Source organism: Pseudophryne corroboree, chromosome 3 (genome assembly GCF_028390025.1).
Source record: "Pseudophryne corroboree isolate aPseCor3 chromosome 3, aPseCor3.hap2, whole genome shotgun sequence".
Classification (NCBI taxonomy): domain Eukaryota; kingdom Metazoa; phylum Chordata; class Amphibia; order Anura; family Myobatrachidae; genus Pseudophryne; species Pseudophryne corroboree.
In genome coordinates, this window is record NC_086446.1 from 166,750,917 (window position 1) to 166,774,457 (window position 23,541).

The 23,541-nt window shown below is 47.2% G+C and overlaps 1 protein-coding gene across 6 annotated transcripts in view; it reads left to right on the forward strand.

Moving 5' to 3' along the window:
• LOC135055015 (catenin delta-1-like) overlaps positions 1-23,541 on the forward strand; it is a 259,589-nt gene that overhangs the window by 134,418 nt on the left and 101,630 nt on the right. For all 6 annotated transcript variants that reach the window (XM_063958563.1, XM_063958564.1, XM_063958562.1 and 3 more), the window contains 2 exons: positions 20,418-20,483; positions 20,612-20,752. In XM_063958563.1, the coding sequence (XP_063814633.1) occupies positions 20,418-20,483; positions 20,612-20,752 (207 nt within the window). The remainder of the gene's footprint in view (positions 1-20,417; positions 20,484-20,611; positions 20,753-23,541) is intronic.

Sequence of the window (23,541 nt, forward strand, 5' to 3'; positions counted from 1 at the left end):
TTGCTATTGGCAACCTACATTTATCCTTTCCAAGCCTTACCTTTCGGACTGACCACAGCTCCTCGAATCTTCACCAAGGTCATGACGGCCCTTCTCTGTCATCAGAGTATCAGGATCCTGCCGTATCTGGACGACTTGTTGATCCTGGCAAACTCTCCAGAGGTTCTTCTCCGTCTTCTGGAACTGACGGTCCAATTCCTACAAGCCAATGGGTGGCTCATCCAACTGGAAGAAATCCTCACTGGTCCCTGCTCAGAGCATGGTGCACCTGGGGGGGTTACTAGACACCTCAGGACAGAATCTGATGCTTCGTCTCTCGTCCAAAAGTGTCGATAAACTCTGCGATGCAAGTCCTAGGCCTCATGGTGTCTGCTTTTGACATGGTAGAGTGTGCTCAATTTCATTCCCACCCTCTACAAAGGTTAATCCTTTCCAAGTGGACGGCCTGCCTCACAGGAGCAGGTTTCAAATGATCCCCTTGACTCCGGAGGTCCGTCTGTCTTTGAGCTGATGGTTACAGGACCAACAATTGAGCAGGGGTCGTCCCTTCTGGATCTGCAACTGGGTCCTCCTAACGACGCATGCCAGTCTGCGGGGTTGGGATGCGGTGTTGGAGCAACACTCTCTCTTCAGGGTCGGTGGACCAGGGAGGAATCTCTCCTCCCGATAAATATTCTGGAATTTCGGGCAGTGTTCAATGCGCTAAAACTTGCCCTGCCTCTCGTACAGAACAGGCCTGTTCAAGTACAGTCAGACAACGCCACCATGGTGGCGTACATAAATCATCAAGGCGGCACTCAAAGCCGCATGTCAATGAAAGTGTCAAAAATCCTTCGATGGGCGGAACGCCATCTGCCAGCCATATTGGCAGTGTTCATCCCCGGAGTCCTCAACTGGGAAGCGGACTTCTTCAGTCGTCAGGATGTGGACTATTCATCCGGAAGTCTTTCAACTCCTAGTGGACAAGTGGGGCCTACCAGATGTAGACCTGATGTCGTCTCGACACAATCACAAGGTTCCGGTCTTTGGAGCAAGAACAAGGGATCCTCAAGCAGCGTTCGTGGACGCACTGGCAATTCCATGGAACTTTTCGGCTGCCATACGCGTTCCCTCCGGTGTCTCTTCTGCCCAGGGTGATCCGGGAGTTCAAGCAAGGCGGAATACTACTTCTAGTCGCTGCGGCGTGGCCCAGACGGCATTTGTTCACAGACCTGCAGGGTCTCTCGATAGAGCGTCCTCTTCTACTTCCTCAATGCCCAGACCTCCTCGTTCAGGGCCCTTGTGTCTACCCGGACCTGGCCAGACTGGCTTTCATGGCGTGGCTCTTGAAGCTTTACTCCTAGGGCCAAAAAATTCTCTGAGGCAGTCGCTCAAACTATGTTGAAAGCCCGTAAACCAGCTATGGCTCGGATTTAGTCTGTAATTTTTTCTTCACCTGGTGTACGGCTAAGAATTACGATGCATACAAGTTCAGCTCAGCCAGACTTTTGGCTTTTCTCTTATGTCCTAGAGGATGCTGGGTACTCCGTAAGGACCATGGGGTATAGACTGGCTCCGCAGGAGACATGGGCACTCTAAAGACTTTAGATGGGTGTGCACTGGCTCCTCCCTCTATGCCCCTCCTCCAGACCTCAGTTAGATCCTGTGCCCAGAGGAGACTGGATGCACTGCAGGGGAGCTCTACTGAGTTTCTCTGAAAAGACTTTTTGTTAGGTTTTTTATTTTTAGGGAGCACTGCTGGCAACAGGCTCCCTGCATCGTGGGACTGAGGGGAGAGAAGCAGACCTACTTAACTGATAGGCTCTGCTTCTTAGGCTACTGGACACCATTCGTTCCAGAGGGTCGGAACACAGATGTCGTCCTCGCTGTTCGTCCCGGAGCCGCGTCGCCGTCCTCCTCACAGAGCCGGAAGATAGAAGCCGGGTGAGTATAAGAAGTAAGAAGACTTCACAGGCGGCAGAAGACTTCAGATCTTAACTGAGGTACCGCGCAGCGGTAACGCTGCACGCCATTGCTCCCACACATACACACACAGAAGGCACTGTATGGGTGCAGGGCGCAGGGGGGGCGCCCTGGGCAGCAATATTAACCTCAAGGGACACTGGCTAATATATTAGATACTGCGGAGGCAGTATATTGAAAAAAAACCTCCAGTATAAAGAATTTGAGCAGGACCGAAGCCCGCCGTTGAGGGGGCGGAGCTTGATCCTCCAGCACTAACCAGCGCCATTTTTCTCCACAGCAAGCTGCAGAGAAGCTGCTCCCCGGACTGTCCCCTCCTGAGCAAGTACAGAGGGCAAAAAAGAGGGGGGGGGGCACATTTAAATAGGCGTAGTGAGTGTATTATTTATTCTATAAAAGAGCGTTGTACAGTCTGGGATTTTATTCCAGTGGCGCTGGGTGTGTGCTGGCATACACTCTCTCTGTCTCTCCAAAGGGCCTTATTGGGGGGCTGTTTCCATAATTGTATACCCCAGTGTGTGTGGGAGTGTCAGTACGTGTGTGTCGACATGTCTGAAGCGGAAGGCTCGTCTAAGGAGGAGGTAGAGCAGATGATTGTGGTGTCGGCGACGCCGACACCTGATTGGTTGGATATGTGGAATGTTTTAAATGCAAATGTGTCTTTATTACATAAAAGATTGGACAAAGCAGAGTCCAGAGAAAAAGCAGGGAGTCAATCCATGGCTTTGACTGTCACATGGCCCTTCGGGCTCTCATAAACATCCCCTGTCCCAGGTAGCAGACACTGATACCGACACGGATTCTGACTCCAGTGTCGACTACGATGATGCGAAGTTACACCCAAAGGTGGCCAAAAGTATTCATTATATGATCATGGCAATAAAAGATCTTGAGGACCCCTCGGTGCCTGACACGAGGGTATGCATGTTTAAGGAGAAGAAACCTGAGGTAACCTTTCCCCCATCTCATGAGCTGAACGCTTTATTTGAAAAAGCTTGGGAAACTCCGGACAAGAAACTGCAGATTCCCAAGAGAATTCTTATGGCGTATCCTTTCCCCGCACAGGACAGGTTACGGTGGGAATCCTCGCCCAGGGTGGACAAGGCTTTGACGCGCTTGTCCAAAAAGGTGGTGCTACCGACTCCAGACACGGCAGCCCTCAAGGATCCTGCTGATCGCAGACAGGAGACTACCTTAAAATCAATTTATACACATACGGGTGCCTTGCTCAGACCGGCAGTAGCGTCGGCATGGGTATGTAGCGCAATAGCAGCATGGGCAGATAACTTGTCATCTGACATTGACACCCTAGATAAGGATAGCATTTTATTGACCTTGGGTCATATTAAAGACGCAGCGTTATATATGAGAGACGCTGCGCTGTTGGGTTCAAGAGCCAATGCCATGGCAATTTCTGCTAGGCGAGCCCTGTGGACCCGCCAATGGACGGGTGATGCTGATTCAAAGAGACATATGGAAACTTTGCCTTACAAGGGTGAGGTTTTATTTGGGGAGGGCCTCGCGGACCTGGTTTCCACAGCTACCGCGGGTAAATCTTCTTTTTTGCCTTATGTTCCCCCACAGCAAAAGAAAACACCTCAATATCAGATGCAGTCCTTTCGGTCGCATAAGTCCAGAAGAGGTCGGGGCTCTTCCTTCCTCGCCAGAGGTAAGGGTAGAGGGAAAAGAATGTCTGCTACGGCTAGTTCCTAGGAACAGAAGTCCTCCCCGACTTCTACAAAATCCACCGAATGACGCTGGGGCTCCACTGTGGGAGTCCGCGCCGGTGGGGACACACATTTGACTCTTCAGCCAGGTCTGTGTTCTGTCAGATTTGGATCCTTGGGCGATAGAAATTGTATCCCAAGGCTACAAACTGGAATTTGAAGAAGTGCCTCCTCGCCGATTTTTCAATTCTGCTTGCCAGCTTCTCCCCCAGAGAGGGAAATAGTTTTAGCTGCAATATAAAAGCTGTGTCGACAGCAGATGATTATCAAGGTTCCCCTAATACAACAGGGGAAAGGGTACTATTCAACCCTATTTGTGGTCCCGAAACCGGATGGCTCGGTCAGACCCATTCTGAATCTAAAATCCCTAAACCTGTATCTAAAGAGGTTCAAATTCAAGATGGAATCTCTCCGGGCAGTGATCTCCAGCCTGGAAGGGGGGGATTTTATGGTATCACTAGACATAAAGGATGCATGCCTTCATGTCCCCATTTATTCTCCTCTTCAGGCGTACCTGAGATTCGCTGTACAGGACTGTCATTACCAGTTTCAGACGTTGCCGTTTGGGCTTTCCACGGCCCCGAGGATTTTCACCAAGGTAATGGCGGAAATAATGGTGCTCCTAAGCAGGTAATGAGTCGCAATTATCCCATACTTGGACGATCTCCTGATAAAAGGGAGATCGAGAGATCAGTTGCTGAGAAGCATGTCACTCTCCCTGAGAGTGCTGCAGCAACACAGCTGGATCCTAAATCTGCCAAAGTCGCAGTTGATTCCAACGACTCGGCTATCATTTTTAGGCATGATTCTGGACACGGAAAAGAAGAGGGTTTTTCTCCCGATGGAAAAAGCCCAGGTACTCCAGAGCATGGTCAGAGACCTGTTAAAGCCAAAAAGAGTGTCAGTTCATCAATGCACTTGAGTACTCGGAAAGATGGTGGCGGCCTACGAGGCCATCCCCTTCGGCAGGTTCCATGCGATGACATTTTAGTGGGACCTTCTGGACAAGTGTTCGGGGTCCCATCTACAAATACATCAGAAAATAAGCCTGTCCCCCAGGGCCAGGGTGTCTCTCCTGTGGTGGCTGCAGAGTGCTCACCTTCTAGAGGGTCGCAGGTTCGGCATTCAAGACTGGGTTTTGGTAACCACGGACGCGAGCCTCCGAGGATGGGGAGCAGTCACACAAGGAAGAAATTTTCAGGGACTGTGGTCAAGCCAGAAGGCTAGTCTACACATCAACGTGCTGGAATTGAGGGCCATATACAACGGCCTACGACAAGCGGAGACTCTTCTTCGCGACCTACCTGTTCTGATTCAATCGGACAACGTCACAGCAGTGGCTCATGTAAACCGCCAAGGCGGGACAAGGAGCAGAGTGGCAATGGCGGAAGCCACCAGGATTCTTCGCTGGCCGGAAAATCACGTAAGCGCTCTGTCAGCAGTCTTCTTTTCGGGAGTGGACAACTGGGAAGCAGACTTCCTCAGCAGACACGATCTCCATCCAGGAGAGTGGGGTCTGCATCAAGAAGTTTTTGCACAGATAACAAGTAGTTGGGGGTTTCCTCAAATAGACATGATGGCGTCACGCCTCAACAAGAAACTTCGGAGGTATTGTTCCAGGTCAAGGGTGGCACCGTGGGTGTTTCCGTCGGTCTATGTCTTCCCTCCTCTTCCACTCATCTCAAAAATACTGAGAATCATAAGATGAAAAAGAGTCCAGACAATACTCATTGTTCCGGATTGGCCTCGAAGGGCCTGGTATTCAGATCTTCAGGAGATTCTCACAGAAGATCCGTGGCCTCTTCCTCCCAGGGAGAGAGGACCTGTTGCAGCAGGGGCCCTGCGTGTTCCAAGACTTACCGCGGTTACGTTTGACGGCATGGCGGTTGAACGCCAAATCCTAGCTAGGAAAGGTATTCCGGGGGAAGTCATCCCTACTCTGATAAAAGCTAGGAAGGAGGTGACGACGAAACATTATCACCGTATCTGGAGGAAATATGTATCTTGGTGTGAAGCCAAGAATGCTCCTATGGGAGATTTCCACCTGGGCCGTTTTCTCCACTTTCTGCAGACAGGAGTGGATATGGGCCTAAAGTTAGGCAACATTAAGGTGCAGATTTTGGCCCTGTCAATATTCTTTCAGAAGGAATTGGCTTCTCTCCCAGAAGTCCAGACTTTTGTAAAGGGAAAAAAAAAGGCGTTTATTTCCCCCAGCACCCTGAATGATAACCGTAACCAGATATAAATTCCACATAATAGAATTCAGAGATATTCGTTACACATATTTGCGCAAATGTGTGAATAAGCCCCATAGCCGCATCAAGGTGTGTCTGTATATTTTGTAAAGGGAGTGCTGCACATCCAGCCTCCTTTTTGTGCCCCCAGTGGCGCCATGGGACCTTTAACGTGGTGTTACAGTTCCTTAAGTCACACTAGTTTGAATCTCTTCAAACAGTTGAGTTAAAATTTCTCACTTGGAAAGTTGTCATGTTGTTAGCCTTGGCATCTGCGAGGCGGGTGTCCGAATTGGCGGCTTTGTCTCACAAAAGCACCTATCTGATTTTCCATGTGGATAGAGCAGAGTTGAAGACTCGTCCTCAATTCCTGCCTAAAGTGGTTTCATCTGAACTAATCTGTTCATATGGTGCCTGTGGCTACGGGTGACTTGGAGGATTCCAAGTCTCTTGATGTAGTCAGGGCCTTAAAAGTTTATGTAGCCACGACGACTCGGGTTAGGAAAACAGTGGCACTGTTTGTCCTGTATGCAGCCAACAAGGTTGGCGCTCCTGCTTCTAAGCAGACTATTGCCCGCTAGATCTGTAACACGATTCAGCAGGCTCATTCTACGGCTGGATTGCCGTTACCAAATTCGGTAAAGGCCCATTCCACTGAGAAGGTGGGCTCTTCTTGGGCAGCTGCCCGAGGTGTCTCGGCATTACAACTTTGCCGAGCAGCTATTTGGTCGGGTTCAAATACTTTTGCTAAATTCTATATGTTTGTTACCTTGGCTGATGAGGACCTTATGTTTGCTCAATCGGTGCTGCAGAGTCATCCGCACTCTCCTGCCCGGTCTGGTATTTTGGTGTAATCCCCATGGTCCTTACGGAGTCCCCAGCATCCTCTAAGACGTAAGAGAAAATAAGATTTTAAACCTACCGGTAAATCTTTTTCTCCTAGTCCGTAGAGGATGCTGGGCGCCCGTCCCAGTGCGGACTAAATTCTGCAAGTCTTGTATATAGTTATTGCTTACATAAGGGTTATGTTACAGTTTTGATCAGTCTCTGGCTGATGCTGTTTTGTTTCATACTGTTAACTGGTTAGTATATTCCATGTTGTACGGTGTGGATGGTGTGGGCTGGTATGTATCTTGCCCTTAGATTAACAAAAATCCTTTCCTCGTACTGTCAGTCTCCTCTGGGCACAGTTCTTTAACTGAGGTCTGGAGGAGGAGCCAGTGCACACCTATCTAAAGTCTTTAGAGTGCCCATGTCTACTGCGGAGCCCATCTATACCCCATGGTCCTTACGGAGTCCCCAGCATCCTCTACGGACTAGGAGAAAAAGATTTACCGGTAGGTTTAAAATCTTATTTTCAGCAACTATGCCTGGACTTAGACCTTCGTTTGGCCTCCCTCAAGGTTCTTATATCTGCCTTGTCTATGTGGTTTCAGAGAAAAATTGCGTCTCTTCCTGACGTTCATACTTTCACTCAGGGCGTTTTACGGATTCAGCCTCCCTATGTCCCTCCTGTGGCTCCATGTGATCTGTCTGTTCTGAATGCTCTGCAAGAGTCTCCATTTGAACCTCTTGACTCTGTAGACCTTAAACTTAAGGTCGTGTTTCTGCTGGCTATTGCCTCTGCTAGGAGGGTGTCTGACTTAAGCGCTTTGTCCTGTCGTCCACCCTTTCTGATATTTCACCGTGACCATGCAGTTCTTAGAACTCGCCCTGATTATCTTTCCACCTTAATCAAGAGATTGTGGTTCCGGCCTTTATCTCTCCTGGTTTGTCTTCCAAAGAGCCGCCTTTGGATGTGTAACAGACTCTCCGTATATATGTGGAGAGGATTGCCTCCAGTGGAGGTCAGATTCTTCTGGTCCTTTTTGGTTTTCACGAACATGGCTGGCCTGCGAAAAAGCAACTTTGTCCAGATGGATTAGAATGGTGATTGCACAAGCTTATGCGCAGGCTGGGCTCCCAGCTCCTGCTGCTATTAAGGCCCATTCTACTCAGCATGTTGGACCTTCTTGGGCGGACCGCTGTTCATCAGGTTCTATGCCTTTGATACTTCCGTCTCCCAGGATGCTTCCTTTGGACGCCAGGTTCTTATACCCGCTACAGTGCGTCCTCTCCCATGAGGAACTGCTTTAGGACATCCCCGATGTTATTCCCTGTGGAATACCAGTGTACCCTGCTGCAGAAAAGGAAATTTACGGTAGGCTTACCATGGTTAAATCTCTTTCTGCAAGGTACACTGGATTCCACAGGGCGCCCACACTGACGCACTTAGCTTCTTTGGGTTTGGTTTTCATTAGCCGCTGGTACCTTCTCCTGTCGTGAGAATGTGGTTCTATGTGGCTAACATCTACCGTCTCTCTTACCTGCTACTGCATTGGACTGGTTAATAAAACTGAGCTCCAGTGCCTGGAGGCATGGCTATAGAGGAGGCGGTGCAGTGCATCCTGGGAACAGTCAAAGCTTTAGCCTGTTGGTGCCTCTGATCAAGATCCAACTCTACACCCCCATGTTATTCCCTGTGGAATCCAGTGTACCTTGCAGAAAGAGATTTAACTATAGTAAGCCTACCATAAATCTTATTGCATTTGGCTGATGAGCAACTCCATGTTCATGGGCTGTGCGGGTGGCTCTTCCTTCAAATTATAAATTAATACTCTGGTCTTTACTGTAAAGATTTTGTTGGAATGCTTTTAATACAGGTTTATATTATTTCTGTTTAGCTAGTGAGAAGGCATATTATATAAAATGTATTCTTTCCTGATTCATAATGAAAAGTGGGAATATATTCAGAAGGCTGCATGTCACAGCATTAGGAAATTATTCCCCCTACCTGTTCTCTCCCAGTTCTTCTGTGAATGGTGTGAAACTCTGCCCTATTTTTGCTTTGGTTACTTGAGTTGACAGCGAGTAATTGCATGGAGGATGTTGCAGCTGCTTCCTCTCCACAAATGAAAAGCTGTCATTTCCTTAGTTCTCCTCTAATTCAGTAGAATGTAATACCGCAATACACTGAGCAGCTCAGCTTTGCGGTTTCATGTGTCTGTGTCAAAAGAAAGAGAAGTAGCGCTCCATAGTGCATTTAAAAGATTAATTAAACAAATACAGGTGAAATATCCCTCAGGAATCTCCTCTCCCATAAAAACAAACTCTGTGGGCTGATTACCACATGGCTGAAACATATACTGCACCGGGCAATGCTGCAATCGCTTCCCGCTTGTCTCCTCCAGGATACCTGCACCACGCCGCTGGCTCAAACGTGTCAGACCACAGTGGGAGTGTATGGGGTGAACGGCACTGCTCCGGTGACGTCAGGGAAACCCGCCCTAATGCGTTTCGTATCCACTTCGTCAGAGGGCTGGGCTATTTAGTGATAGATAGATAGATAGATCTATCTATCTATATGTAGCCAGCTACCAAAGTGGCAAAACTGTGAGGGGCCATAATATGAGTTCACTCTATCAACATTGGTGACTATCTCTTGTCCCAGTACTGACACCCTGGAGAAATTTGAAAATGGAGAAAATGAGCATGTGGTCAATCATGCTTGTTAGGTGATTTAAGGTGTGGTTTTGTCACTAGGGGGTAATGGTGTTAATTTTCTATTTTCTTTCCATAGGGAACACCGGCTTGGGAGTAGCAGTCTAGGCACCAAACAGTGAGGCTGATGTATTAAGCCTGGAGAAGGGATAAAGCAGTGATACGTGTAAGGTGATAACGCACCAGCCAGTCAGCCCTTAACTGTCATTTTCCTAATCTGTAATGATTTTCCTAATCTGTAATGATTGGCTGGTGCGTTTATCACCTTGTGCTTATCACTGCTTTATCACTTCTTTGTCCCTTCTCCAGGTTCATACATCTGCCCCAGAGAACTTTTCTATCCCAGCAGTCCAGGCTTCCTTATATCCCGCTCCTAGCCACAGGCAGCCAGTTTTAGTTTGGTGCCTGCAAGAGCAGGCACTGTTTTATTGGGCTTTTCTTTGTCTGTCGCTCTCTCTGTGGTTGATTGAATTCGCACAGTGTTATCACCGGTTCAGCAGAAATCTGACAAATCTAGGTCTGTGATGCTGAGTTGAGTAGCTCCGGAAGCTCCTTCTCTGCGCTATTCAATTCACTCTGAATTGAACAAATCTTTTCTTTTCTCCCATTTCTTTCTTTCTCGTTTTACAGAATGGGCAATGCTAGGCATCCTACAGGATGGCTGCAGAGCTGGCGCCTGGGAGTCACTACCTGTGGGGTAGACCACTGGTACAGCTGACAGTGGTCATCCAGGTCACTTACAGCACCACTACACCACTAGGGTATTTAGGTAAGGGGCAAGTTAGTTAATAAGCTTGCAACATCCTGAGCCAGCTACCCCTGCTAGTATCTCTACAGGGGCCCAGCGGCCCACTGTTCTACTGTCTCAGGGTGATTTACAGCCGACTGCCATGGAACCACTGTGGATGCAGACTTCACAGAGTCAGTGCAGGGGTTCCACAGGTATCTGCATCTTTCCAACAGATGCTAGACAGAGACCACACCTCCCAAGTGCAGCCCCTCTAGGCGGGACATTTCCATGCATTACCTCGGATGTTGAGACTGCCTCTGTCCTGGAGGACTCCTATCTCAGATAGATGTAGTGGCCCTGATTAGGGTTTTCTCTGGCTGGGTCCACAGGATTATCCACAGGACAACATTGGGATATTGTCGAGCGACAGCGAAAATGGCACCAACGCGGTCACGAGCTTTCTTGCCTCCCAGGATGCATTGGGGCCTCCACTATATAGTCCCGCCCACTGACTCAGTCAGATCAGTTTTTTGTTTGGTGCGGCAGGAAGCCGCATGGTCACAGGGCTGCTGTGAAAGCAGCCTCAAGTTTTCATTACTTTATTTTTATAGACTTACTATATTTTTAGAGCAACTTATCTTAACAGAGTCTTAAACGCATATTAGAAAGAGTCGCTCCAACAACTCCCCACCGGGTCGCAACAACGCTTACCTCCGTGGTACAGTGCTGTCTCGACGGGCGTCTGTGTCGGATGTTCTAGCAGGTCCAGCAGACGTTACCAGGCTGTGGCCGGAGCATGGGGAGACGGTGAGTCTATGGACTTCCTCTTACTAGAGGGGTCAGGACACAGCTACACTGATTTGGTGGAGACTACAAACAGTGTGTTGATGCGCCGAACATCCCGGTGTGACAGCGCTACGCTCTGGGGATCATAGGCGCCAGGACTAGGTGAGGCCGCGATCCTGGGAGTTTAAGTCAACAGGGGGTTTCAGACGCTCTCCTGGCCGTCCCTCCTCCGAGTTCATGGCCAGTTCCTGCGTGTCTCTCGTTTCATGAACTGAATGACCTCACTTCCGGCTCAGACGTTACCACGAGGGTACTCGGTCGCAGCTTAGACGCTGCGGTTGTGTACACTGGATATAAACCCTCCCCAGACCGAGTCGCAGGCCTTTAGCGTCTGCATGCACGTGGAGCCGCTCAGCGTCCGTGTCCGTTGGTGAGCGTCCGTGTCCGATATCGGTTACCAAGAGCGGCAGTGTACATGAGTAGCGTCTGAATCCACTCAGCGTCTTACGAGCGTCTTTGCTTGGATATGGAAGTGTGGTGAGTCTCCCTGTATCCCGCTCTCTGGAGGCAGGATATACAGTACTAAAAATTCCTTTCTACTCCTTAGTATGCATTGTTAATTTTTAGTACCTATTGCATATGAGACCTGTATATTACTGTGTTTTCTGCATGTTATGTTGAAAAAAGAACCAGTTAAACAGAAGTACAATTTTCCTACTTATGTTTAAGTTATTATGGAGGTTGTATTCTCATATGACAATGTCTAATGCTTTAACATGTGACAGACTGCTAGTATGCATGCTGACTTTTCTGTGTAATGTCAGTCCTGTTCTGACCCTCAAATCAGGTGCACTGTGGTCAGATTGATTTCACCTCTATATACTGATTATAGAGTGTTTTACAGTCACAAAATTGTGTAGTCAATATCAGATAAAATGTCTGTGAGCGGCAAAAGTGATGAGGAGAATTTGTCAAGCACTCCCATAGCCCTGACATGCTTATCTTGTAAGTCAGGGGTAATTGATATGAATCAATTGGTCACTTATGAGGGTTTGTGTGCAAACTGTTTCGCTTTTCAGCGAAGTAAAAAACAGCCTCCAGTAGAGCCACCATGGAATATGTTCGCAAAGACTGTCTTCAATAGCGGACAGGTTAGCTCCGGTAGCACCACCTCAAGGGTTAGGTTACACTATGAACACATACATGCAGCTCCCTTCCTATGGTTTGGTTCCAGTAGCTTCTACAAGCAACCAAGGGGCAGGTAAGACTAAGACAGATACGTCTGTATGGCAGACTACACAAGATGATACATCGGATGATGATGCGGAAACATTAGTCAACTCCGTATGATGATCTTTCGCAGAGCTTTAGTTCAGATGATGTAGCTGAACTCATTAATGCAGTGAAGGCTGTGCTTTCTCTGGAAGAACCAGCCAAGACAGCGTTAAAAGCAAAAGCACCTGTATTCAAACGAACAAAGTCAGTGAAGGCTGAATTTCCAGCGTCAGATGAGTTGACGGAAATGATGGATGAGTCTTGGGCAGCGCCCAGTAAAAAGTATAAGATTCCTAAGAGATGGGATTCTTATTATCCATTTCCTGCTGGAGATTGTTCGAAGAGAGAAGTTCCTCCAAAAGTAGATGCACATGTACTGCGACTCGTGCATAAATCTGCTTTACCACTGTCATCTACCTCTTTGAATGATGTCACAGACAGAAGGGTAGAGAGCCTATTGAAAAATATTTTTTCTCTTGTAGGTGCAGTGGTAAGATCTGCTATGGCTTCGGCCTGGGTAGCAAAGGCAATGGGCGAATGGATAGAGGAACTAGAGAATGACATCCCCTCTCCTACTAGGGAGCAAGAGGATCGTCTTTGCCGTTTAAGACAATCTGCCCAGTATTTAGAAGAAGCAGCTATTGATGTTGGCACTGTTGCTTCTAAAGCTTCAGCCCTGGCAGTAGTCGCTCGCAGAGCAGTTTGGCTAAGGACCTGGAAGGCAGATGTGGAGTCCAAGAAATAATTGGAAGCATTGCCTGGCGTGGGTAATATATTATTTGGAAAACCCTTATCGGATATCCTAGAGTCAGAGGCTGAATCGAAAAAGGTCAGATTTCCGGCTACCTATAACCCTAAGTCCAAGGGTTTAAAATTTCGCTCATTTCGCTGGCAAAGCAATGCGAAAGCTAAAGAGGAGCCTAAACAACCCCAGTTTAAATCCAGGGGTAGGAAGCAGTGGGCTAGCAAAAAGCCAGCTTCCAAACCTGAACAGAAACCATCAGCCTGAAGAGACGGGCCTCCTCCTGGAGGATTCCAGGGTTGGGGGCCGACTCCTGCAATTTGCACACATATGCGAACAGTCAACAACAGATGCCTGGGTGCAGAAGGTAGTATCTCAGGGGGTATGGGTTCCCATTCAGGAGGCAGCCTCCTCAAAGATTTTTTTGCACCAGCCCGTCTCGTATAGAGTCGAAGGCCAATGCCCTGCAAGAAGCAGTCCAAAATTTACTGCAGTCAGGGGTGATTGTCCCAGTACCTCCATCACAAAAGGGACAGGGCTATTACTCCAATCTGTTTCTAATCCAGAAACCAAATGGGTCATATCGACCAATTCTAAATCTGAAGATGTTGAACAACTACATATGGATCCCGAAGTTCCACATGGAGACTTTACGCTCCATAATGTTGGCTATGGAACCGGGGGACTATATGGTATCTCTGGATGTACGGGATGCTTACCTGCATGTACCTATAGCACTATCACATCAGTGTTACCTCAGCTTTGAAATCCTCAAGGAACACTTCCAGTTCCAAGCTCTGCCCTTCGGGCTAGCTACAGCACCCAGGGTGTTTACCAAGATCATGGTGGTTATGGCAGCTTGTCTGCGCAAGCAAGGGATAAGAATATTCCCATACCTAGACGACCTATTAATCTTAGCACAGTCGCAAGATTTACTGTTGAGCCATCTCCAACAGACGATAGTTTGTTTACAGAGACACGGGTGGCTCATAAATTGGGAGAAGTCGTCCCTGAATCAGTCACAGCGGATGGTTCATTTGGGAGCCATATTGGATTCAGACCTACAGAGAGTTCTCTTACCAGAGAAAAAAATAGTCAAGGTGCAGGTCATGGCTCAGGAAGCGTTGCAAGCCCAGACAATGTCAGTCCATGCAGCAATGCGACTGTTGGGTCTGATGGTATCAACGTTAGACATGGTGGAATATGCGCAATTCCACTCCAGACCGTTGCAGCATCTCATTTTGACCAAATGGAACGGAAATCATCAAACGATAAAAAAGCAGATGATAAAGATTCCAGTAAATGTAAAAAGGTCTCTAGCATGGTGGCTACAGACAGACCATTTAAACAAGGGGAGACCCTTTTGGATAAAAGCGTGGCAAGTCCTGACGACAGATGCCAGCCTGCAAGGCTGGGGGGCGGTACTCGGAAGCCTATGGTTCCAGGGAAAATGGACCGCAAGGGAAAGTCGCCTGCCAATAAATCTTTTAGAAAGAAGAGCCATTTACTTGGCCTTAGTTCAGGCAAAGGACAATCTACAAGGAAGACCAGTCCAGATCCGCTCAGACAATGCGACGGCAGTAGCATACCTCAATCATCAAGGAGGAACTCACAGCAAGAGTCTGATGGAGGAAGTAACTCCCATTCTAAAATGGGCGGAACTCCATCTCCCGGCATTGTCAGCAGTATTTGTCCCGGGTGTACTAAATTGGGAAGCGGATTTTCTCAGTCGGCACACCATTCAGGAAACCGAATGGGCACTACACCCAGAAGTGTTTCAGACACTGGTGAACAGATGGGGTCTACCGGAGATAGACCTTATGGCATCTCGTCTAAACAACAAAGTTCCGAGGTACGGATCAAGAACAAGGGACCCAGGAGCGGTCCTGGTAGACGCACTGTCAGTAGAATGGAGGTTTCAGCTGGTATATCTGTTCCCTCCAATATCTCTGTTACCCAGAGTAGTGAGAAAGATAAAACAGGCAAAAGGAGCAATCATTCTAATAGCTCCAGCTTGGCCAAGAAGGCATGGGTACACAGATCTGTTGAGAATGTCCGTTGAAGCACCAATACTGCTCCCTCAACGTCCGGATCTGTTAATGCAGGGTCCTTGTTGTCACAGTTATCTGGATCGCCTGTCTTTGACTGCTGGCTGTTGAAACCTCTATCTTTGAAGCTAAAGGATTTTCAAAGCAAGTAATCCAAACTATGCTTAGAGCAAGAAAGCCTTCTTCGGCCCGTGTGTATCATAGAATATGGCAAGCCTATATTCATTGGTGTTCTGAAAAAAATTACAATCCAAGATCCTTTAAAGTAGCTAAAATTTTGGATTTCCTGCAGGCAGGATTGGATAAAGGGTTGAAGGTTGCTTCCTTGAGGGTGCAAGTCTCAGCATTGACTGTATGGTTTCAGCAGAAGATTGCTGACCTACAGGATGTACGTACGTTTTTCCAAGGAGTAGTACATATTCAACCTCCATTTGTTCCTCCTGCCGCTCCCTGGGATTAGAATTTAGTTCTTAAATTTCTCCAGGGTCCTTTGTTTGAACCACTTGAGAGAGTGGATCTTAAGTGGTTAACGGTTAAAGTTCTTTTTTTACTGGCAATGGCGTCAGCCAGGAGAGTGTCAGATTTGGGAGCATTATCATGCAAGTCTCCTTTCCTAAGTTTTTTTCCACACAGAGCAGTTCTCAGAACGAGATCCAGCTATCTTCCAAAGGTGGTATCAAAATTTCACCTGAATGAAGAGATTGTAGTCCCTGCTTTTCAGATATCTGGACTATCTGCGGGAGAAGCGTCGCTGGACGTGGTCCGGGCTTTAAAAATCTACATAGATCGTACTAGTGCCATCAGGAAAACAGATTCCCTCTTCATCCTCTACGGATTCCATAGAAGAGGATGGCCTGCTAGTAAACGGACGCTGGCGACATGGCTCCGAATGGTAATATCAGAATTCTCATGCAGATCTCCCTATTCCGGCTAATGTCTCTGTGCACACTACACGTAAGGTAGGTCCTTCTTGGGCAGCACAACAGGGTGCATCAGCAGAACAGATATGTAGGGCAGCCACATGGTCTTCCATAAACACATTCATCAGACATTATGCCTTGGATACTTTTGCCTCTCATGACGCAGACTTCGGGCGAAAGGTCCTCCTGTGCAATCAGGAGCGTCCCCACCACTAAAATGGCTTTGGGAATCCCAATGTTATCCTGTGGATAATCCTGTGGACCCAGCCAGAGAAATTAACGTTATGGTAAGAACTTACCGTTGATAACGTGATTTCTCTTATGTCCCCAGGGATACCACCCTGACGCATCTGATTTGAGGATCTAGACAATCACTAAACCTCTTCCTTCTTGTATGGAAGGGTGTGCATGTGTGTTCTTATCGCCTGTACAGGTCTCTACCTAATGTTCCTGCCTAAAATCGCTGTGGAAAGAACTGATCTGACTGAGTCAGTGGGCGGGACTATATAGTGGAGGCCCCAATGCATCCTGGGAGGCCAGAAAGCTCGTGACCGTGTTGGTGCCATTTTCGCTGTCGCTCGACAATATCCCAATGTTATCCTGTGGATACCTGTGGACATAAGAGAAATCACGTTATCAACGGTAAGTTCTTACCATAACGTTCATTTTTTCCTAATCAGGGATGCTGAGCAGGTCAGTAAGGCTAGCGCTCTGGAGTTCAAACGTCAGTAGAGGGTTTCTGCAGGATTCTTTTCGGGATGAGCTTCTAAAATAGACATGGGCTTACCCTAATAGGTGCTTTTTCTAAGCGCATTGGTTTCTTTTTTCAGCTACTGGCTGCGACCGGGCCAAATGGGTGTCTCCTACTCCGGTGGATGCTCACATTTTCTGCTTAGTTAAAAACGCTACCCTCCCTGTTCCTAACCTGGCATCCCTTAAGGATACGACTGATAGGAAGCTGGAGACTTTCCTCAAGGTGATTTATTTTCATGCTGGTGCTAACGTATGCCCAGCCCTAGCATCCGTTTGGGTGGCTAAAGTGTCTGGGGGTTGGCCTCAGTTCTGGTACAGACAGGAACAAGCTTTTATCTCTAGTGGAGCATATCATGGATGCTGCCTCATATATTGGTGAGGCAGCAATAGGCGAGTCCTCTGGGTTCATATCTGGCACAGACACTTTAGAAGGCCCTTGAGGCTGCAGGGGGACATTCTCTTTGGTCCAGAATTAGACAAGTTCATGACCACAGTCCAAGAAGCCTTTCTTCATTCCGCTTCAGCCACTAGCTACTTTTCTGCATGGAAAAAGTCAGGGACCAGCCTTTTTCTAGGTTACAGGGTTCTGCCTCCAAGGGCTCCAAACCCACGAGGTAAACATCCCGGGTCTATCAGACACCCTGCTAACAAGCCTGCCGCATGACTGGGTAGTCCTCCACTTGGGGAACCCCAGCGTGGAAAGCCAGCTTTTGCTTGCTCCTCGAGACCTGGATGGTGACCACATTGTATGTCTGGGTACAGGGTACAGTCTTCCAGGGCTAAGCTCTAACCTTTCAGGAGCATCCTTCTGCACAATGATTTTTCCACGTACCTTACAGTAGATACAGGAAAAACAGAAGCACTGCAGTAGTCCTTTTACTCTCCATTAGCCTTGAAGGTAATTGTTCCAATTCCCCTGTCTCAGGCACGCTTCTGTGCCAACCTCCTCCTCTTGGTTCAGAAGCTGAATGGTTCCTTCAGGCCAATCCTCAACTTGAAGGCACTTTCCGCATGGAGTCTCTGCATTCCATCATAATGTCTCTGGAGCCGTGGGGTTCCATGGCCAATTTGAACATCCAGGATGCCTGTTTGTATGTTCCCATCCGTTTCCATCTCTTAATACTTCCTCAGGTTTCCGGCCCTGGAGCAACATGTCCAATTTCAGGCATTGCCATTTAAGGTGGGTACCCATGTGACGATTGAACATCGCCCGCGACGGGACCCAGCGGTGGGGTAGGCATCGGCAAAGGCATACACACTTGCTGATGGCGGCGATGAAAGACCACGGCGCATGGCACCACTAGCGAAACCTCAGATCTTCTTGCATGTACAAAAGATCGGAAGCTGTCGCTAGCAACCAGCTGGTGCGCGCATCGTTTTCATGCATACACAGGAAATTATGTAAACGGTTGGTTGTTCCGTTCATCAGTAATGCCCACATCGTTTTTTATCGTTCCGTGCGTATGCACCTTTAGTCTTTCCACTGCTCATTGTGTCTTCACGAAAGTCGTGGTAGCTTATTTTCGGTGCATGGGTATCAGAATTCAATGTTTTCTGGATTACCTGTTTATCCTTTTCCCAGTCACCGGATGTCCTCAAGTAACACATCCATATCAAGATAGATCATCAGTTGGAAAAAATCCTCCCTGACTCCGTCTCCTGGTGGCCTTGCTGGATTCCAAGGTTCAGTGGTGCTTCTCCTTGTGGACAAACTTCGGGGCTTACAAATATTTGTCAATAATCTTGAATGCAGATTCTTGGCTCTCTAGTCTACACCGTCAACATGGTGGTGGTGCATGCTCCGTTTCAGTCCCGGCCTCTTCAGGGGTTTCCCTTTTTGTATTCAGTACTGAGTCCTCCTCACCACTGATGCAACTCTTTATGGGTGGACGGCTCAAGAGAGCCGGTTACCGATCACCATTCTGGAACTCCAAGCAGTCTTCAGAGCTCTGTCTAGCTCTGCCACTTTTTCAGCATTGTCCGGTCCATGTACAGTCTGACAACACATCTGCAGACGGCTGCAGTCACGGCGCCCTGACGGGGATCAACCACAGACTCAGTTGGGTAGAGCATAGTCTTCAGGCTCTGTCGGAGGTCTTCATCCTCCGAGTCCAAAATTGGGAAGCGGACTTCCTAAGCGGACAGGACGTTCTCTCGGACGAGTGGGCTTTACATCCATACGCCTGAAAGTTCCTAGTTCATCACTGGGGTTTGCCGGACATTGACTTGATAGCGTCGCAGCACAGCCCCAAGCTGCCGAGGAAACCGGGAGCTCTTCTGTTGGATGCCTTAGTGGTTTGTGGATTTTCCCTCTCATGTACATCCCACACACCCAATCTCACTGATTCCTCGGGTCATCTGCAAGTTGAAGTCAGAGGACAGCATTGTGTTCCTTGTAGCTCCTGGTTAGCCGTGAAGAGCTAGGTACATGGATCTCTTATGCCTCTTCATCAATATTGCACTTTGTCTTCCTCTACAACCGGATTTTCTGTCTCAGGGCCCATGCTTTCATCTGGACCTTGCTTGAATCACTTTGATGGGATGACTTTTGAGACATCTGTTATAAGAGCTAAGGGGTTCTCAGGAGCGGTCATTCGTACCATCCTGAATGTCCGTAAACCACCTTTTCCAGGATTTATCACCGGGTTTGGTAAACCTACAGTACTTCACCTGCTTTTCAGCTAGAGGCTTTAACCCTAGATCATTTCGGCTGTCGCTGGTCCTCCTTTCTGCAGGTGGGTCTGGATTTGCGTTTCCTCCTGTCCTCTTTTGAAGGTGCAGGTTTCAGCTCTTTCTGTTCTTTTCCAGAAAGGTTGTACGGTTCCTGATGATCGGACTTTCCTACAGAGTGTCCTCCATGTGCAGCCCTCATTTGTTCCTGCGGTGGCTCCATGGAACTTGACTTTGATTCTTAGGGCTCTTCAATCGTCCCCTTTTGGGCCTTTGGACACAGTGGACTTATGTGGAAAACTGCTTGCAATGGCATCGACCCAGTCGGTGTCAGACCGGAAATCTTTATTTTGCGGTTTTCCTGTTTTGATCTTTCACTTGGTCTGGGCCATTCTTTGGACTCGATTAGGCTACCCCCCTATGGTCGTTTCTCTGTTTCATCTCAACCAAGAGATCATGGTCCTTGCCTTTCAAGCATTGGATTCTTCTACTTTTGCTCTACTTACAGTTCCCCTGTCAGCATCTTCTGAATGTGCTGCGCTCTTTCTTCTCTTCACTCCTGCTCTGGGTTTGCAAACTTAATTGGCTGCCTGTGGCTGGTGGCGGAATATAGGGGAGAAGGAGTATAGGCTGCTGGGAAAGAAACGTCAACTGTTTGGTGCCCAGACTTCTACTCACAGCCTGTACACAGCTTAAAAAGCCTATGTCCCCTATGGATTAGAAGAAAAGGCTTTTGTTAGTTGAAACTGTTAACATAATTCAGCAAGTGCAGTCTTTGACACAGTGGCCGTCCCTTTCAAAGGATCATCTAATGGTAATGTAACCTACTGACCGTTTATACTGAAAACAGAATGGTGTTGCTGTCCAGGAACTTCTTTCTCAGGATACAACACCCTCAGATAAAAAAAGATGGGATGATACCTATTGGAAACAACTGGATTCTAGTGGTGCATGAATTGTTACCTTGTCGTAATTCAGTCTCTGTGACGTGTAACTACTTCAGTATGTAACTTGACTATCTCTCCTGCAGAACGGGCGAATAATTCACTCCACAGAGGGGCAACGCAAAAAGTATTCCGATATAAGCACTACACAGGTGAGATGAACAAGGTGGGGGTTGAGAGAATGGACAGAAGTGTGCTGTGTGAGAATATTATTGGGCAAAACAGCAGAGGTTGGTGCATGGTAAAACAATGTTTCAATTTGCTCATAATTTCTCAATAGGATCGGTCACCCTTTGTGTACTCGCCAATAAGGATGGAGGGCCATGGTCTTCCTGCTGATGAGAATTATGCTCTGGATGAAGATCATCCCTCCTACTTGTCCTACAGTATGTCTGATGAGCCTCGCCACAATGACATTCCAGTAAGTGCAACATTTTTGTATTGTGTGTGTGGGTGTATATGTATCTCTCTCGTGTGTGTGTATAGGTATATACACATGTGTTATAAATAAATTTATATATATATATATATATATATATATATATATATATATATATTACATACATACATACATACATACATACATACATACATACATACATACATACATACATACATACATACATACAGAGTCAGAAGATACCGGCTCTCCCATCAGCTGCATAACCGCGCCGGGTGCCCGCATAATAAAATTCAATAGACATATGTAGAAGTGCGGCACTCCAGACGACTTCAATAACAAGACTTCAGGCAGTGAAATGAGAGCAACGTTTCAATGTTTAACACATTGTCTTCAGGCTAGCAAACATACATTATGTATGTTTGTTAGCCTGAAGACAATGTGTTAAACATTGAAACGTTGCTCTCATTTCACTGCCTGAAGTCTTGTTATTGAAGTCGTCTGGAGTGCTGCACTTCTACATGTGTGTGTGTGTGTGTGTGTGTATATATATATATATATATATATATATATATATATATATATATATATATATATATATATATATATATATATATTATAGTCACAAGGTTCTTATAAATAAGAATTCAGGGCGGCACTCCAGTTTTTCATATGAATAAATTTTTAGTGAAAATTCATAGAAAAGTCGTCAACGTTTCAAGGCCTCCCGGCCTTTTCGTCAGGACGCAATCACAAACAGTGTAAAGTGATAAACATACAGCATTGCTGTATGTTTATCACTTTACACTGTTTGTGATTGCGTCCTGACGAAAAGGCCGGGAGGCCTTGAAACGTTGACGACTTTTCTATGAATTTTCACTAAAAATTTATTCATATGAAAAACTGGAGTGCCGCCCTGAATTCTTATTTATAAGAACCTTGTGACTGTCTATGCATGTGGGGAGGGCACCACCTTTATGCTCATGTTGTCCGGAGTGCCAAGCTTTTGTTGCAGTATATATATATATATATATATATATATATTATATTAATCCCTTATCCAAAATGCTTGGGACCAGAAGTATTTTGGATATCGGATTTTTCCATATTTTGGAATAATTGCATACCATAATGAGATATCATGGTGATGGGACCTAAATCTAAGCACAGAATGCATTTGTTACATATATACCTTATACACACAGCCTGAAGGTAATTTTAGCCAATATTTTTTATAACTTTGTGCATTAAACAAAGTGTGTCTACATTCACACAATTCATTTATGTTTCATATACACCTTATATACACAGCCTGAAGGTCATTTAATACAGTATTTTTAATAACTTTGTGTATTAAACTAAGTTTGTGTACATTGAGCCATCAAAAAACAAAGGTTTCACTATCTCACTCAAAAAAAAGTCCGTATTTCGGAATATTCCGTATTTCGGAATATATGGATATGGGATACTCAACCTGTATGTATACGTGTGTATGTATGTGTGTGTGTATGTGTGTATGTGTATATATATATATATATATATTTCTCTATCGTCCTAAGTGGATGCTGGGGTTCCTGAAAGGACCATGGGGAATAGCGGCTCCGCAGGAGACAGGGCACAAAAGTAAAGCTTTTACAGGTCAGGTGGTGTGTACTGGCTCCTCCCCCCATGACCCTCCTCCAGACTCCAGTTAGATTTTTGTGCCCGGCCGAGAAGGGTGCAATTCTAGGTGGCTCTCATAAAGAGCTGCTTAGAGAGTTTAGCTTAGGTTTTTTATTTTACAGTGATTCCTGCTGGCAACAGGATCACTGCAACGAGGGACAGAGGGGAGAAGAAGTGAACTCACCTGCGTGCAGGATGGATTGGCTTCTTGGCTACTGGACATGAAGCTCCAGAGGGACGATCACAGGTACAGCCTGGATGGTCTCCGGAGCCACGCCGCCGGCCCCCTCACAGATGCTGAAGCAAGAAGAGGTCCAGAATCGGCGGCTGAAGACTCCTGCAGTCTTCTTAAGGTAGCGCACAGCACTGCAGCTGTGCGCCATTTTCCTCTCAGCACACTTCACACGGCAGTCACTGAGGGTGCAGGGCGCTGGGGGGGGGCGCCCTGGGAGGCAAATGAAAACCTTTAAAAAGGCTAAAAATACCTCACATATAGCCCCAGAGGCTATATGGAGATATTTACCCCTGCCTAAATGTACTAAATAGCGGGAGACGAGCCCGCCGAAAAAGGGGCGGGGCCTATCTCCTCAGCACACGGCGCCATTTTCTGTCACAGCTCCGCTGGTCAGGAAGGCTCCCAGGTCTCTCCCCTGCACTGCACTACAGAAACAGGGTATAACAGAGAGGGGGGGCAAAATAAATGGCAATATATTAATATAAAAGCAGCTATAAGGGAGCACTTAATCATAAGGCTATCCCTGTCATATATAGCGCTTTTTGGTGTGTGCTGGCAGACTCTCCCTCTGTCTCCCCAAAGGGCTAGTGGGTCCTGTCTTCGTATAGAGCATTCCCTGTGTGTCTGCTGTGTGTCGGTACGTGTGTGTCGACATGTATGAGGACGTTATTGGTGTGGAGGCGGAGCAATTGCCAAATATGAGGATGTCACCTCCTAGAGGGTCGACACCAGAATGGATGCCTTTATTTGTGGAATTACGGGATAGCGTCAACTCGCTTAAGCAGTCGTTTGCCGACATGAGGCGGCCGGACACTCAATTAGTGCCTGTCCAGGCGCCTCAAATACCGTCAGGGGCTGTAAAACGCCCCTTGCCTCAGTCGGTCGACACAGACCCAGACACAGGCACTGATTC